Below are 19352 nucleotides of genomic sequence, written 5' to 3'. Positions count from 1 at the left end.
CTTTACACAGTCTTTACATTTAAAGTGATAACATGCTCTGTTCAAATCCAGGTAACAGCTCATCCATTACTTTGCTTGTTATTAATGTCAACATTTTTATTCACGTTTTATTCCTTGCAACTCAAAAGATTACATATAATTTCACAGCTACTTCAAAAGTTTCAATATGATTTGAASATATTACCTTTTCTCTTTTTCTTTTAAGCAGCATTCTACTTCAACCAATATTAAATTGTTTTTAAAAATTGTGATGGCTGATGCTTGTGTATYGGCTTCACAATAGTAAACAATGATATACAGCAACAGTGAGATCCCCCAAAAGCTTCTGAGTTGCATCTACAAACCCCTACCATTAACTTTGTTATTTTCTGGAGGAGTAAAGACAAAAGACAAGATGGCAGGGGAAAAATGTGCGCTACATTATGAAAATTTAAGATAAGCTGAAGAGGCATATTAAGTAGGAATACTGAAGTACTAGATAGGCTTTAAGTACCCTTAACAGGCTGCTAGACAAGAAAACAGATTAACTACTTATAACATGCTGTACTATACTTTGCTAAAGGCAGAGAGAGAGAATTCTTTGAAGCAAGCATTCCAGAAAAATGAATTAAAATCAAGCAATCATATACCCTCAGACTAAAGAGTCAGACTCAGTCAACTTCATAAAAGAAATGATACTTGAGTCCTGTCTCATTCTTATGGTTATTTCCTGCAGTAACAGGTAACACAACAAGTTATTATGATCAGATAATTCAGAAATAAAAAATAAACTTTGGTAAGCGTCGCACTGGAATTAATTCAAGACATTTGTGGCAAAACCAACATAATATATTACATAAATACAAAAGATGATTAAGAAACAAGACTGAAGCAATATATATGCTTTTTTAAATATATATATATATATATATATATATATATATATATATATATATATACACACACACACACACACACATATAAAATAGGCATGGAGTTATTTGTGATATAGAACATCACTTGTTCTATACTTCTACCTTTTTTTTAAAAAAAATTAGAACATCTAGATTTTACTGTTATGCATCCAACAATGAATGCTAATAGCTAAACAACAAACAAAAAAGCTCCTAAAAAAAAACGTAAGAGAGAAAAGAGCATTTGAGTGCTGGTGGAAAGAAATGAAAATTGTTTACAAACGAGTATTTTCAGTTAAACTACAATTAATATCATCAAGGTTGAAATACGCAATTTTAGSAAAAGAATAAAAATACAAAACTCTGAGAGGCTACTAAAAAGTCCACTTACAAGTTTTCCTATATCTAGACACTAACCAAAGAAAGAAATTCAATTCAGAAAACTATTTATTACTTACATTTAAATTCTTCAAAAATTTCATTTACATGAAGTTTTTGCATCTTTATAATTTCACGCTCTAGTAAAACAAATGAATATTCTTTACAAGTCTGTGTGATACTGCAGCAAATATGCACCTTACCCATTGATTTTTCTTCAGATTTCAGTGCTTCTGTAGTTTTGTGGTGCACTTCCACTGTGGAGTCAGTTACTTTGGCCTCAGAATTTTTGGAGCTGGCTGGCTTTGATCCTTCTGCCTCTGAGGATTTTTGGGATAACTGGAGTTGGCTTGTAAATTTTTCATGCTGCATGAATAAAGGAAAAAAAAACCCTCAAAGAATGGAAAAAAAACCTGTGTAAACGTTAATAACTACACAGACGAGGACAGAAGAACATTTTGGAACTGCACGTTGTTACCTTAAGCGCTTCTTCAGGGACTCTCATTTCTCCTCTGACAACAGTAAATAGATTAGTATGTAGGAAATACTAAGGAAGATACCTGAAAGATTTCTCAACTTACAAGAGAATTTTACACAAAGGCAACAGTTTGCAATCAATTCTTCCATTGGAACAATGACACTTGTTTAACAAATACATCACCATTACAACTAGCATGTATCGTGACATTTATCTGTCACAGAAAATACATGATACAATTATTTACTATTTGTGAAAAAAACACGGAGTAGATACTTTAATGTTAATACAGGTTCTCTTACATTTGTTAGTTCTCTTAATAATTACTTGTAATCTTCACTACATGTATCAAATCAAAAAGCTGATTTCAAACAAATATATTTAGTATGAGAATTTACATATTTGCCTCAAAGGAAAGTAATGATTCCTTGCAACACAGAAGTTGTTATAAGTTGAGTATGGTACAGCAAGAGATGAATGAAGGTTTGAAATAGCAAGTGAAAGTCAAGTTTTCTTGTAGTGAAAAACACTGAAGTATATTATAGTTCAAGGTATAGTTGTATACCTTGACTTCTATTCAAGGTATACAACAGGTATACAAAAATCTCATTAATTCCTTTTTCCTTTAATATACTTAAGCAACAGAAACATACCTCAGCTTACAAGCTTAATACTCTGTGGATCACAGAATATTAAAAGATGGAAAGGACCTCTGAAGATCATCCAGACYAATCTTCCTGCTCAAAGCAGGGTTAGCTTGAGTAGGTTGCTTGTTCAATTGGGTTATAAATATCTCCAAGGATGGAGACTCCACAACCTCTCTGTGCAACTTGTTCCAATGTTCAACTACCCCACCATCAAAAAAGAAAAAAGCTTTTTCTTATGTTTAAATGTTTTTTTTTTCGCCCAAATTCTGTCCATTGCTTCTTGTCCTTTCAATGGATTCCATGAAGAGGAGTCTGGACTGACAGGATTCATTTGAGCTTCAAGTATAGCTCACTAGCTCACTTATCTCCTCACAATTCAGTATTCAAGAATACACACAACCTACAATATTCACACTACCCCTCTACCAAGCACAAAAATGGAAAATGCAACTGTGTTCAGTGCTATCTGCTAGTCTCCTTGTTTTTATTTTGTTTTTTTTCCCCTCCAAATACAGGTATATATTTTAAGTAGTATTACTATTTAAAAACATTTAGCATTTCATTTAGAATGAACACTTACAGACTATGAAATATTGTTCCAGTTGCAACATTTTCTGGAACTCTACTGGTCTTGTCCTAATCTCCTTCAACATGCCAGTCAAAAGACTCATTATTAGGCAATATTGTATATTAGTGAAGAGAAGTTGCATAGCATTTCATGTAAGTGCACAGAATACAACGTTGTGTAAAGAACAGAGAGCTAATATCTTGCTCCAAATATTGTATTTGCAATAGCCCAAGCATTTAGAACTCTTCTTGCATTGCCGTCTTTTCCTGAATATTTCTTTTCTTGGAAGATTCTTTTTTCTGTTCCTTTTAGTCCCAGACTATAACATTCTAAAAATTGCAGTTTTTCCTTGCATGGGCATTTTTGTAGCAAAGTGAAAAATAAATATTTCAGCGTTCCTTCTCATAAATAGTATGAAAACTTTCTACTTAATGTAACTATACTTTTAACAAGAAAAGCATGTAAAAGGACATTATGCATTTTTATGACAAGGATATCATATCCAAATCTCAATTTATCTTCTAACTTCAGAGTGATGTATGTTTGTTCTGGAATCCTCACATCATTCACAAACGTCTACAAAAATAAATGGGGACAGAAAAAGACATTGTTAAACTCCAAAATAACAAAATGACAATAAAATGACTAATTTTATAAGAAAGTTTTCAGCACTGCATGTTTACTATTGGTTCTTTGGGGAATTCATCTATAATCTCAAAGTATTACTCTTTCACAAAGTATTTCAAAAAGAAAGTAAAACACCAGCCTGTTAAATCAGTTGCTGGGATCACACYGGCCTTGCAAAGCTCCTTACCAATCTAACCTTGTTAAGTATATTTACTGGAATTGTTGGTTACTGTTACCTCAAATTCTTCCCTCCCTCTATTATTTTTCTTGTAGTTTGCTTTTTCAAACCCAATTGACTATCACGATTGATTTATCATCATGTTTACCATTTAGTATTGGACACTGGAGTAGTGAGACAGTTCAACATTTGTAAATATTCTCCAAAGACATAAAGGAAAGTAAATATGGACCATGTTATTGCATGCAAACAACTCCAAAGAGCACTGATTAAGAGTTGAGTGTGGTGCGACTCTGGAAAKGGTGGCAAGGACTGTTCTTGAAGAAGTCATTAAATTCATTAAAAATGTACACGTGTTTTGCTGTTACTGTAATGATCTGAGAACACAGGCATAACATCTGTAAGCAGAAATAATATATATTATTAAACAATGGAGTAGCAAAGCAGAGTAAATGTCACAGTCCTGACAATACCTCTTGAAAATTCAGTTACTATATAGATAAGCAATTCTCTCTCTCTTTATATCGCTATTGGAAATACAGTTGAAAATAATCAGTCAAGCACTCAGTGATCTGAAGAGGATTTATAAATCTAAAAATTTTCTATTTCACCAGCCGTATCAGTTGGTTATTAAAGGCAATATAGATTGACAATCACTCAGATTTAAAGGTCCAAATTAATCCTAACAGATAAAATTGACAGGAAACATACAAAAAGATGCTAACAGAAACTTTGAGCATACACTTGAGATACAGACAATAACTAGTTACAGAAAGAGGAGGAGTAACACATGATTAAATCAAAATGGATATCCGAACTATAACTTGGAAAACTTAGGAAACAATTATCTTCATTTAGTTTCTTCCCATGCWGTTATAATGAATTTTAAAAGGGTTTGAAGTTAAGATTATTCAAGCACTAATGAAAATTCCAGATAGTTATCAGTATAAAATGCTAAAAGTGACATAAGCCTCTAACAACTGGGGAAAAAAAAAAGTACATCCCTGCACTGGAACTGATCTGCATCCTTACAGTCTGATTTATAGTTTCAGGAAGGAAGGCTCTCAGTGTCAAGTAAACTGCTCAGTCTACTAACATCAGCTTCATAAATTGAAGGTTCACCTGGTGACTTCAGCCCTCAGAAATCAAAGATGATTATAGCATGGTAAGGTAGGAGTTGCAGGAGCTGTCAGAAGCCGAGAGTGTTCGTTTCACGCTTGCCGTCTGCCGTTGGAAGGGCAGCCCAAACCTTCAAGGAGAGATTTCTCTTGGAAGCTGCCACCTCCCGGAAACAGCTGTCACATAAACCCTTATGCTCGTCCTGAGTCATATCACTGCTCTTAGGACCCTCCAAATCAGGTTGAATCTCTAAGTGGGAAATTAATCGTTTCTTAAACTGACTTTGTTACCTTCAGAGAAAATGATATTTTGTTAAGTCAGCCTCATTTGAATTCCCTCAATTACAGGGAAATTCAAAGGGTCACCCACATGGTAAATTTCCTCTAGCAGAACGAGAGGTTAAGCTCTCAATACAAATCTCGAGATCAGGCTACAAAGGAAAAAACATCAGTAAACGTTACACTACCTAACACTTCATCTTCCTTCAGAGCTGTGGATCCTTAAGAAGCCAGCATCTTGCCGCAAATTATTCTTTAAGGGCTGAACTCAAATCTGCATTGAGGAGCTGAAATTTACACTTTAAGCTCCTCTTCCCTACATTTGCCCCTGGCTTTCGTGAAACCTTCCCACTCTACTTACTGCTAAGGAATGTAACATTTAGACTTATAAGAATGCAGCATCTTCCTTTTTAAAAAATATGAATAATCAATCGTGTGTGACTTGTCTCTTGCTGTTCAAGAGCTACTTCCTCCATCCTCTTTTAAAGTCTAAAATGAGGCCTGAGTTCAGGGCAAATTCAATGCAAATAAAATATTTATGCCTTAGTTGGTATGAGATTGTTACATTATTTTATGAATTATTTATCAGAGGTAGCATTCCTTGTATATTAAAAAAAATTACAGCTTCTTCCTCGTTTTTACTTTTTCCAGAGACTACACATTAATGCTACAGACAGGAGATTAAATATTTAGAGTGCCTTTCAGAAAGGCACATCTGCTACAGTTTGTGCGAATTTTAYGGACTTGAAGTATCACAATCCTACAGGTTCATACTACTTCAAACTTCAGAATTGTACAACAGTGTTTAAATTTTCCTAAGGAATGGTAAAGCTGAAATGTGCCAATTTTGAAGCACTTTGAAGTTGGGAGCATGCACACACAAACACACACAAATCTTCAATAATTAAGCAAGCCAAGAATCTGAATCTTCGAATGCTTGTTTTGTTCATCTAGATCTAGTACTGGATGAAATCTGGAAAGACAGAAATGCGACCCTGCCCAAAATAGTAATGAGATCTTGTGTTTTATTTTYCCCCCCTAAAAAAAAGTGTTTCTTCATCTCATTATTTATAAAATTTCTTATCTGCATCATAGAAAATACCTTCCATAAGAAATAAGAATGACAGAAATAGCCATTTACTGGCATGGCACTTTCAGTGGTACTTTAGCCATATTTACACCACTAAGTTTGAGAGAACATGCAAAGAATATCCTTCAGAGATTCACTGAGATGGCCTGAATTTTGGTGAACCACAGATTACATACACACATACATTTATTTATTTATTCTGGGTCACTGAGTTCTGAAATCCATGTGCATGCTGCACACTCAAGACAGAAAACTCTGAAGTGGTACAGGCAGTTCTACAGACATCCCTGTGACTAAACTGACAGCAYGAAACACCCAAGCCTCAGTTGCTTTGCCACCAGAGTTTTAAAATCCCAACTTCGGCTTTGAAGTGTACTACAATACCTCTTAAAAATTCAGTTACTAGGAAAATGAACAATCCTTTACCTCTTTTAATCAGCGTATAGACATTTATACAGATTCAGGTGATTCCCAAACTTTGCTCTTCAAATAATGAGAGTTGCCTCTCTGCAGGCTTTTTTTTAAGCCTTCACAAAGTTGGCCAGGATTTTTCAATCACATCCTAAAACATGTATTTGAAAGTACAATGACAAGAACTGTTCTATAAATATCCCTAGAAAGAATACAGGACCATTGATGGTTAAGCTTGAGTTTTGGTGACACTTTTGTTGTTATGTTTTTGAGGTGACAAAGTAAAATATGAGAAAACAGTCTGAATTTTTTGAAGGTGATTAAATGAATTATATCTTAGCAACTATAAGATTTGTTTTTCCTTCAGAAAAGATGAATTCATTAATCTTTTTAGTATAAACTAAAAGATAAGCAGGAATGACCWGGACAAGTAATTACCTTCTAAAAATAGAACTTACACATTATGTGAATCTGATAAAAGTTTACTTTTGCTTTATTTTCAAATCCAAATGAAAACAGTCCTAAGTGAAAACTGCTGTCACTTTTTCACTTAACTGACCGTCAATCAACCATACAGATAAAAGAATACTGAGGTAAGAAGGCATCAACTACAACTACTGCTCACTTGGTAAAATTATTTGGGGCTCATGGAACTCAAAAGAAAAGCATTGGTAGTGACCACCTCCCCTTAAACCCTGAAGCATTTGCAGTGGCTAAAGGTGTCTTATCCCAGGAATGCAGTTATCTTGCATACTGAGAAAAGTATACATCTGTTCTCAAAGGAAATGGGACTAACTGAAGACCTAAAACAAGTGTTTGCTCTTAACAAAGCAAGTACACTGAGAATGGGTAGAAGCTAATGTAGAAATCCTCATAGCTGCATTCAAGAGAGCTTATCTATGATATCACTGATGTCCACATTCCCTCTTTATGGTTCAATCAATTTAAATGTTGTTCTAGCATCTTTTAAAGAAGAGAGAAATTTTGAGGGTTGGTTTTGTTTTGTTACTTAAAAAAAAAAAAAAAAGGAACAGAGAGCATAAAAGACTGTCTTTAGTGAAATTCTGGACTTCCTCATATACCATGGTCTTGTATAATTATGAATACTTCTACCTCACCACCATGAAACACAAATTTGTGTTCATCACACTAAGAATTAAAATATCTTTACAAGAAACTATAAGCTGGCCTTCAACTCCCACAGAGAAATACATTCCGCATTCTGCTTTGATCTTCTGTTTTGCAGCCTACAACAACAAACTTGGGAACAAAAACTTAAAAAAAATGACTTGAATCCTTGATAGAAAAACTGGGATAGCTATCTATTGTCGAGACCAAATATAAGGTTATTTGCCAAAGGAGGCTTTCTGGATTAAAAACAAGCAAACCAAAAAAAAAAAAAAACTGCACCCCTACAACGGGACAAAGTTGCTTGCAACATGTCTAGAAACCCAGAAGTGATTTTCTATTCCACTTCTGTAAAGATGTTGAAGAATAAAGCCAACTTCCTCCTAAGTTTGTGGTAGTCACTCTAGTCCTCTGAGACTGACAGGATGATTTGTGCACAGTAGTTGTCTGCAAAAAAATATGCTGGGACCTGCTCCTCCTGAAAATTCTCATTAGAAGGGATAGTTTGCCGAAAGGCTAAAGGATGGTGCACCCTGGCACACTCTAGGGCTTCCACTGGCATGTTTGAAGACCAGCGAGGCGGGGGGTTGTTTCTGTATTATGTCCTTTACCAGAAACTGATGGAAATATAAAAATAAAAAACATATAAAAAAATATAAAATATAAAAATAGCTGAACTATGCTATAAGGTAGTAATTAAAAGCTAGCCATCCAAAAAGTTAAAGTTAAAATGAAAAAAAATAAAGAATTCTGGTCTAACAATCTCAGATCAGGTTTCTGGGGTTTTGTTTGCTTGCTTGCTTCCCCCCTCTGTTTCTCTTCCCTCCCATCCACCATCATTTCATGTTCCTGTCAGTTTGAATGCATCTTTTTCCTGCTTTGGGGGAAGAAAAAAAAACCAGTTCTTTAAAAGCACTGTATTTCTATATGATAATATATATGTCATGCGGTTAGCACCAAAACTTATAACTGAATTGAAAAATAATTACCACCTAGTTTCCAGTTCATTGAGGAGTACAAGGACATTGCATATATTGTTCCACACAAACTGAATTGTGACAGTTATGTGTTTCCCCTTCAGACCTGAAACCAGATGGGCATATGAAAAGCATGGAAGGAAGCAGATAGGAATGGAAGCGCTGCAAAAATGAAGAGCAAAGACTGCACCCCTAAGACTTAACATTCCCTATCCCAAAACTGTAGAAAGAAAAGGTTCCTTTGATGTCTGGGTAAACAGCTACAGTGCAACAGATACATCAAACATGGGGAGGAATCCAGGCAAGTGAAGCAAATAACTGAAAGCTCCTGAAACAGGGAGAAATAAAGGAGTCAAAAGAAGTCGTTGTAATACATATTTTTATTAAATTCAAACTTTGTAGCAAGGCAATGAATACAAGGAGGAATGCCTACTGAGGCAGGAGTAACAGAATCAGAAAAAAAAGTGGCTCAGCAAAAAATTACTCTGAGTTGAATTTACTTTTGATCATTGCCTTGACCAAGTGCACTGACTTATAAAATACGAGGTATATTAAACATTTAAATACCAAAGTTCTCATATGTACACAACTATTCAAAGGATATAACCCTTCTGGTTTCAGAGGCACTTGGGACTCCTGACTCTTCTGGAAGGCTGAGCTGCATATATTGTAAGATTTAGATCTTAAAATACTGAAAAACTAATAAAGACAGACTAACTGGCTTTTTTTTTTTATGCACCTCAAGATTAAACACCAAAACTGAAGTCAATGCCAACAGACAGAAACTTGAGATTTCTTTATAGTTTTTAAACATTTGGCAATACTGATTTATATTAATATTTAAAAAGCCCCATGTAGTAAATAAGTATTAGATGAACTGACAATGTTATCCTGTACGCATTTATGACACAGCCAAATACCTAAAAGTTATATAAAACACAGACCATAACTACTATCTATAAACGGCTCATAAAGCAGTATCTAAAGGGCTACAAAAATACGACAAAGTCGCTAAGTTTAATAGCCTACTATAACATTTAAAACATTTATAAAAGGTGACGCTTACCCAGAACGGTGCATACGCAATCCCTAGAAAAGCCTTAAAATGCAAAATATCATATGAAACTTCATTTTACTCATGAGAATTTCACATATTTTCCTATAGTAGATTGTTTGTAGTAACTCAACATTTAAACTTTATTCACAGACATTTTGACAAGAAAATGATACTGAAGAAGTAAAAGCAAAATAAGTTACATAAGTCAATACACAACATGGTTATTGCATGCTTAAATCAAGTTTCACATAGAAAGTACTATTTAACACTCTTTCTGTACGAAATAAGGAGAAAAATGAATAGCGTATGAACTATAAATCTATTTCCTGCCCAGGATATGCTCCTCCCACTACCAAATTTTAGATATTGAAATACCATCTGTAAGCATATAATCCATCACTCAAATCAAGGTTTTCTGTTTCTACATTTCTGAAATACAGAAAAATAACCTTTTATTCTGAGATTTTTCTACTGCCAAAGCCATCTTATTAATGGAACCTTTCACTCCAGTCCTTTAATTAATRCTCAATGGAAAGAACTCAAGAAACCAAGTTTTCCCTTTAAATGTTCTGCCCATTTTAACATCTGGATTGAAAAGATATTCATGAACACTAATTAAATTACTCTGCTCTTGCTCAACAAACAGGACTACGAGGAACTACCTTGTACTGTTGTTAACTTACCCCATTTAAGCTGCCCAAATCCTTCACCAAGTGTTCATCTGTAGAGGCATCGTAGTTAAGCACAGCATGTTGCTTGTCCACACTTCGTGACTAAAATATTTCAAAGATTAAAATCAATGCAAAATAAGGTATTTCATAAACAGATCAAGATATCATCATTGATGCTATTTCTAACAGCATTATAATTATATGCTTTCTTAATAACACACTTCTCTAACTACATCCAAAAAATTAGTTCATGTATGAAAAAAACAGACCTCTAATCATACTAATCATATCCAGTTCAGGCTCTGGATGCCCATAGCACAATCCTCAGATTAATTAAATAATTATTTTCTTAATGTTTCCCCAAATGTAAGATAACTTCAGTGATATTTTACCTACATTTTTTTTTTTTGCAGTTGGCTATAATACCACTGACATTTTGTTCAACATCATCAATTTCACCTTTATTCTCCTTAACTAGATACGTATTTCAAAACCTGAATATCATTCCCTTGTTGCTGTTCTCTCTGAAACATTTTGTTTCCTGTCATGTATCAGTAAATCCTCCAGGTTTTTTAGTGGGATTCTTAGCATATAAGGAAATAAACCGTTTCTCTATTTCAACTTGCTAAACAAATTAGCTTTAACATTGTCACTAAATGTCTGACTGTTCCTTGAATTACTATTGCCATCAGTTGTTTTTTCCTCCCCCCCCCCCCGTTTTTTTAAATCAGTCCTTCCTTAAGCCCTTCAGCCTTTTTTTTTTAATTATTCTTTACTTCATGAGCAAATGTCAGCCCACAGATCAGGAGCAGTTCCTGTCAGTATTTCCTCTGAGAGCAGAAGAGAACAAATAGGGCACCGCTGCCCAAACAGCCAAATGCCTCTTTTTGTGCTTGCCCATAGCTAAATGCTTACAGCATGAGGTAGACAGGAAGACGTAGGCTGAAAGCATGCTTCCTTCGTGCATGCACATYGTCAGCACTTGGACAGCTAGAAAAGTTCCCAACTAGATGTGGTCCATGTCTCAGCTTCCTCAGCTGCACCCACTCGTTCTCAGTCTGCTTCAGGGGCAACTCTGCTAGTGCAGTGTCCTGACACAACTGTACAGCACTGAATTTCTTCTTCAGTTTTTGCGTTGCTTCTGCCATCCTTGCCATGCAACTCGTTGTTCATGACTTGGGATGGTCCTGAAGCAGGTCCCAGGTAGCACTGAGAGGAGCAGATTTCTGCCTGAGATTGTGCTTCTCCTTTCTGCACCAGCACCCATGGCCTCTCAGTTCAAAGGGCCCCAGGTTATGGGTGCACTAGCGCATCAAATCATGCAACCCCACTCTTAAGGGAGAAAACACACCGTTTTTTCTGTTCCCCTTCTCCCTCTGCCACTTAGTTCTGAAAAGCTCTTTGCCGTGCATTTTCAGAGTGATAGAGTGCTTCTGTTCGTGGATTATCCTGTCTTCTCAGAATGCTACATTTATCAGCTCATTCCCTCTTAATCTCTTGAGACTTGCTCATACTATTTTCCTTCCATTTAATTTACTTCCTTGTTCTTCCTCGCCATGCCATCTTCTGACTGCTTCTCTTTTTCTCAAAGTAAAATCAGTCCTCTTCTGCTTACGCTTACTATGTTATTTCTAGACTTCTTATTTTAGCCAATTTGCTGTACAGTTTTGAAGGGTGAAGAGAGAAGGGGGAGAATATGGTGGGGGGAAATCAAGGAAAAGATAGATAAACGAACAACAAACTCTATGTCACTAAAAGCTATACTAGTATACAACATCAGTAAAGTTTCTTAAATGTGGATATAGATACACCAACAAAGCTCATTCTAATTTAATAAACTGTCCTCAAGTGAAAACAAGCTATCTCAGTAAAATCGAAGTTGCTCATTTGGGTGTTATTCTGGGCCTACAACGTCAACTAGAGATTACACTTTTTCACATTCGAGTAATGCAACTRTGCAAACACAAGAGTCAGCCTATCYTTGCCTAGGTTATAAGAAGAATTTCTGAACATTTTTGAAGTATGTTATGCTATTCAAATATGTATTAGTTTAGTAATCAATTATTTTATGTTCACATGCCATCTCTTATTAAAAATAAGCTAAAAGGGAAATGATATGTAGAAAAAAAAACTCTGAGGCTTTAAGGATTATCACATCTTCTGAAATGGTAAAAATAATTGCTCAAGTCTGTGGCTTTTACAATGTCCTCTCAAATTCTGCAGAACGTTATGGTTCTCCTGTCTGAAGATGTACAGACTCATATCTTAGACTACTCACATATAGTTGGATAAATTTTTATTCATTGYGTATGGTCTTTTCAAGTCTAAATGTTGCGCGCATCTTTCAAATGGCATTTCTCCTTCTGATTTTTTATTGCAGCCTTCAATTCAAATATGAGTACTACCAAAATCATTCTTTATAAGATGCATAAYTGACTACATGAATAATTAAAACCACAGAATAGCTGTGGTTAGAGCTGTACAGGAAAACTCAATTCTCAAAATAAATTTGTAGTTGGCATTACATCAAACTAAGACTCTCAATCAAATCCAGACTACCACTGAAAAATGCTCAAAATAGAGAAAATAACAGCTTCATTTTCAAAAAAATGTGGATATTTATTAATAATGTGGAGTATTTTGCCTTGGAGGTAGTTCCACCACCAAGACTCAACAAGTTTTCTAAATGGAATGGTGGAAGAAGCACAGCTACACATTGGAGCAGCTGGCTAAATATGAAGAGTGCATGCTATGTTTGAGTATATATACAAAATAACCCAGTTAAAAGCAAATCTGTATCCTTGGATTTGAACAAAATCTCTATTAAAATAATAATGGTTAGGTTCACAACTGAAGTGTAATCTTACGAAACACACAGAGTTGAGCTGCTTTTTATATGAGATTTTTATAAAATCCATAATATCTTGACAGAAAGCATAAAAGTTTTACGCTTTATCATGCGCTGTCCACATGCTTTGCACTAAGAGAACCACCAAACTGTCAAGAGTGGAATGGAAGGTCCTACACAAAGAACTATACATATAGAACAAGAACGCATTATTAGCTTTTACTTTGGTGGGTTCCTCCCCCTTTAGCTGTTTGTGGTGTTATAATCATGCTGGAATGCAGGCCTAACACAGACTAAATAGAATATGCATGAAAAAAAAATCACAAGGACCCTTGATTCTTCTTACTAACTCTGAAGTCAATTTGCAACAAATTATGTTTATAAACAACTGGAATGTATTAAAAATGCTAACTAAAGAAACAGCTACTTTTGGAGGTGATGATAACTGAAGTATTGTACACTAAGCAGTAAATGCTCAAATATTAAACTTCACTAAAGACTGATCAACCACAGATCCCAACCATTAAAACCTTATTTACTCACAAGATAACTGCAAAACACAACAAATCATACATGTACATATATTATAAGAAAAAAAACTAATGCAAATCCATCAGCTATGGCAAAATTTAAGGTAAATGACATTCAGCAAGGAACTCAATCCTGTCACAAACATAAAAGTAAAAAAAAGCTTCCTATGACTGTTTTAAAACTTCTATTATGACCATTTCAAATCTTCTACTTAGGAAAGACAAGGYAGACAATCGTGTTGGACAAAACCCATGTCATTAATCAAGGTAGGTAACTTCAGGGAGCCACATATATATCAGACAGAGAACTCTTTAATATTTTCTCCTCAGCTAAGTAAGACTTTGCTGCAGCCTATATCAGGTACAAAGTACTATCTACAAATGATTTCGTAGAAAGGAAATTTGAGTGGATCCAATGTTGCCAGCACCAGTGTGACTTGCAGGCAGTCAATCTGAGTGACTCTGTTATATGGCTAAAAGTATGACAGACGTATTGTACTGCAGGAGAGACAGGAATACTCAGAAACAGTAGATAAACAAAAGAAAATATACTTCTGTTTATATACTATGAAGACATCGATTTCTCAGTCTCTAAGAAATGAGTTCCACTTCTACCTTCCAGAAAAGAAATCTATAGCTCTAATTTCATACAGAACAGGATTCTTAAATTTAGAGCAGTAAAAATTAGCTCTTGCAATTAACTTAGAATTATAAATTATTATTTTGTATAAAAACCATCAGGTGAAAACATACATGCATGGATTTTAATACAAAGTTTGAAGAAGCCACATACTAGCAAGTTGCAACTCTATTTTTCTCCCTGGCATGAAAAATTGAAGACAGGAACACGGAATGATATATTTCTTGGTGTGCAAGGGAGGTGGGAACCAATTTCCCCCACATACTTTATCAGCAAAAATTACTTGAGGAGTGTAAGCACCTTAAACAAAATACCAACAAATTTTCAATTTTTGAACACAGCGTGTGCACATAAGCTGTAAAGGATAAATCCTTTCACCTCTCTTCCCCCTAAAACCGAAGTTCACTATCAGTATAACATCCTAAGCCAGCATATTACAGAATAAGATGCATGCCAGTGATGTCACATGGAAGAGAGCAGGAGGAAAAAACGTCCTCTTTCACACACAACATCACATTACATCAAGCTAGTGGTAAAATAAAACTAATCCCAGATTACGCTCCTCTGGGTAGGAATTGGGTTTGTTTTGTTTTGTTTCTATTTCCCTCATAAATTACCAAGACCTTATACTGGCTGTTGTAAGAAGGGAATTAAGAGTATTTACACCCAGTTTCTAAAAGGACAAAGTAGTTCCATCACAAGTAAACCTTTTAGATGCCTTTTGAGGTTGAGAGCCAACTGTAGGGGATAGTTACGTCAAGCCATGTGATTAAATGAGATTACAAATTACAGAAAAAGAAAGCACCTAGTACTTTTAGCATTATCACATCTTACACAACACAGTCTACTTTGCTGACCATACTGCAAGAATTATTTCATCTTCTATTCCTGCATTATTTTCAGTGTACTTTATATGAAGGAAATGTGATATTTTACATTTTGATGGTAACTGTATAGGTAATGACAATATATTTAAACTTTTTCCTACAAATACAGAAGATTCATCAAAACTATTGGCCCATAGCATCTGGTAAATTTAATTTTCAAAAGAAATACAGAACTGGTGCATTAAGCCCAAAGTATGAACAGTTGCCATGGAAGGCTGATGCAATTACCTGTAACATCAGCTCACAGTCATCTCTTCCAACAAAAATCATCTCTCGTGGCAGCCTATGGCGGGTGCCTCCACTGCTCACTAAAAACCAGGATGTTAAGCTCATTTTCTGCTTAGCTGATAAATCCTTGGCAAAACTACGTCATCCTGCAGTGAGAAAGAGAGACAGAGAAATTCGTTTTAGTTATTTTTAGCTACAGCTCCTACTCAGCAAACGCTGTGAGCAGAATACATAACACTTCTGAAAATAAGGCGTTCTCAAYAGCACATCTATTTCCCAGCCTGCCGCAATTGCCCAGCAATGGCGGGAAGCGACAGACTCCAGATTTGCATAAAGTCTCCGGCTCTGCTTCATGCAGGCAGGCACATTTAATCGGAGGTAAGCTTCTTCAAAAGCAACCAGAAGCTAGTTAACACTAAAGTCATATGTCAAGTTGTCAGAAAGCTTTTAACACATGACCGCTTATTACAGAGATAATTGCTACATTAATGCTTCACTATCACAAGCAATAAACAACCTGGCAAGTATTACTCTGTTCACAGAAAACAGCAAGTAGCTTGCTTGCATCTCAATACCTTTTTCTGCAAAAAGAATTGTTTCAAATATATTTGTTTTTAACTTCACGTCCTTTGTACAGCACCAAGTTAAAACCTAAATTAAGTTTTGCTTCTTATTTAATGTTGGGTTTCTTTCAACAGACTRTATCTTTGAAATGCAACAGCATACCCCTAGAACTGTAAACAAAGCAGAGCAAAATGAACAATTTTGAAGTTACTGGTGAGCTACAACTCAGAAAGTAGTGCTCCTGTAATACTTTACCTTAATTCACCCATAGACAACAGATTACGTGCCAAAACAGAAAGAAAAATGTTTAAAAATGCTATTTTAAATGCCATAAAATAGTMACAAAATTTTAGAACTGGACAAGTTAACTTGTCTGTATAATACAACCTACTTGAAACTGGACAAAAATATAATCAAAAGCACTCCCTAGGGTAATTCAATGGCAGATCCTTGGAGATACCTTTATAAAAAGATTCCAAATCTCTCATTAAGGAAAAGTCAAAACAGTCATTTCATTTGTTCTCTAGAAATTACCACTCACACATTAAGGTACAAGCTAAAGAAAATAAGGAGCAACCAGTTTGCATTCCTTCTCAACACCAAATACTTGGCATTTTTGTTCTATTTTACTGGTATACCATTTAGTGCAATTAGGAAAGGATAGCAAACATAAGCCCRTAGCAAATTTGGGCAAAGTCTGTGTAATAACAAGAATGCAGTGAAGTTTCCAAAAATAACAACATGTATGCACTGAATAAGAATACAAAGCACCAACACTGACCTTTTAAGTAGCCTATAATTAAGAAGAGACACTGCAAGCTATGAAGACAAATGAAGAGGAATAAATAAAGTCACACCTGCATCTGGCAATAACTGACCAGTGCATAGTAAGTTAAAAGCATACCATTACAGGGGCTAAAGCGAGTTGCATTAAAAATTAATTTCTTGACTGGACTTACAGCTTTGCTGGTTCAAATTGAACAAATTATAAACAGGATAGAATGTGCTAAAGATCTACTTAATAAAAAGGTAAACATGTATGTCTAATCAAGTATAGATCAACAGGATCTATAATGGGATTATCTTTCCACAGCTGTACAACAGATATTCTTAAAATGAAACCTATTTCCAGTTAAATGTTCTCCAGTTCAGCGCAAGAAATAATTCAGCTAAAATGCCTTATCATAGAATGCACAAACATTACTTCAAGGTAAAAAACTACAACTACAATAATAACTTGTAGAAATCAAATTTAAATGTATCTAATTATCAAAGAAATGTTTAATTTAAATAGTTTATTCAGCAACTTTGAAGGAAATTAACCTTTCCATTTTTAATCTAACCTAATTTAAAGCCTGAAAATAAACTAGGTCAATCAAATCATAACTTTCCATTCTTTTTCAAGAAAAGAAAAGTAAATCAAATATTTTCAGCCTGAATTCCCACTTTTAACAAGTAAATTAAATGGCACTTTTGACAGCACCTTARTATCAGAGCTCCTCATTCAGTTTATATTTTACTGCCTTTTACAACACCCATCTGCTTATCATAACAACATTTACACTGTTTGGTCTTCCTACTCTAATTGAAAACTCGCATGAAAATGCAAACAGGATACATGTTACTTGGAAAAAGTTCAAGACAAAAATCCAAAGACAATATTTTAGTTTGCATAGCTAGATAATGTCTACAACAGAGAAAAACTATTTTGATTTTTATAACAGACAAGTAGGTCAAGAATTACTGAGCTAAGAAAAATAAAATAACCCAAACTTCCCACAAGTGATAAAGCCTGACAAGCAGACTAAATTAAGCTATCTGAAAATTATCTTTAAAGTGTGTTATGCAGAGCAATCATTGCCATGCAGCTTGGCAGCATATTTGTAGTTAAAAGACCATCACTATTTCTATCAAACTTAATATTGTTGTTCTTTTCAAACAGTGCTGTCTTAGCTGTGACAAATCATCAACCCAGATACATATTTTATTTAAAAATATTCTTTAGACTAAACCAATGTCTTTGATCAGCAATGCCACGCTGCAATTCTGCATAGCGAAACTGGCAGAAAATATACCATACAGTAGCAACATTTACTTAATATCAGAGCAAAAACATGCATTTAAAAGTTTGATGTTATACTGCACACTTTTCATTAACTATATAGAATAATAASATACTGGGTTCCTCATCAGCTTAAGTTAAATTATGCCATTTTCATAGAATCAGTAAGGTTGGAAGGGACCTCTGGAGATCATCTAGTCCAACCTCCACGCTCAGCAGGGTCACCTAGAGCATGTTAGACAGGGTTGCATCCAGGCAGGCCTTGAGTATCTCCAGAGAAGGAGACTCCACAACCTCTCTRGGCAACCTGGTCCAGTGCTCTGTCACTCTCACAGTGAAGAAATTCCCCCTCACATTCATRTCCTATAATTCTCCCAAGTAGCCTGCCCTTCTTCCACAGTCTGTGTATTTTCTTCTTCTGTCTGAATTTGGCCAAGAGCTCTTTGCTCACGTATGCAYGTCTCCTGCCCCTTTTGCTGCACTTCTTACTCATCAGGATGCACTGCTCTTGAGCTTGGAGGAGGTGATGTTTGAATACTAGCCAGCTCTCCCAGACCCCCCCCTTCCTTCTAGTGCCTTAACCCATGAGATTTCACCAATTAGGTCTCTGAAGAGCCCGAAGTCCTCTCTCCTGAAGTCCAGGGTTGCAGTCCTGCTTGTTGCCTTACTTCTTTCCTGCAGGATCCTAAACTCCACCATCTCGTGGTTACGGTAGCCAAGGTTGCCCCCAACCTTCACATCTCTAACCAGTTCCTCTCTGTTGGTAAGGACAAGGTCCAGCAGGACACCCTTCCTTGTAGGTTACTCCACCACCTGTGACAAGAAGTTACCATCAATGCACTGCAGGAGCCTCCTGGACTGTTGTGCCTTACTGTGTAGACCTTCCAGCAGATGTCAGGGTGGCTGAAGTCCACCATGAGAACAACGGCATGTGATCTTGAGGCTACCTCCAGCTGTCTATAGAAGGCCTCATCAACTTTCTCTTCCTGGTCAGGTGGCCTGTAGTAGACACCCACAACAGCGTCCCCCATGCTAGCCTGCCCTTTGATCTTTACCCATAAGTTCTCAACTGCCTCATATTCTGTCCTGAAAA

General features: G+C 35.5%; 1 protein-coding gene across 6 annotated transcripts in view; it reads right to left on the bottom strand.

Moving 5' to 3' along the window:
* The window catches only part of CEP170 (centrosomal protein 170), a 111071-nt gene that overhangs the window by 69033 nt on the left and 22686 nt on the right, over nt 1–19352 (bottom strand). For all 6 annotated transcript variants that reach the window (XM_085300610.1, XM_085300605.1, XM_085300607.1 and 3 more), the window contains exons 2-6: nt 15634–15779; nt 10513–10602; nt 3462–3540; nt 1750–1808; nt 1475–1637 (exon numbers count right to left, since the gene is read on the bottom strand). In XM_085300610.1, coding sequence (XP_085156736.1) covers nt 1475–1637; nt 1750–1808; nt 3462–3540; nt 10513–10602; nt 15634–15738 — 496 coding nt within the window. In that variant the 5' untranslated portion in view covers nt 15739–15779. The remainder of the gene's footprint in view (nt 1–1474; nt 1638–1749; nt 1809–3461; nt 3541–10512; nt 10603–15633; nt 15780–19352) is intronic.

Source organism: Rhea americana, unplaced genomic scaffold (genome assembly GCF_003343005.1).
Source record: "Rhea americana isolate MKP2758 unplaced genomic scaffold, rheAme1 scaffold_166, whole genome shotgun sequence".
Classification (NCBI taxonomy): Eukaryota; Metazoa; Chordata; class Aves; order Rheiformes; family Rheidae; genus Rhea; species Rhea americana.
The sequence above is the reverse complement of the archived record's forward strand: the minus strand, read 5'-3'. Positions and strand labels throughout refer to the sequence as shown.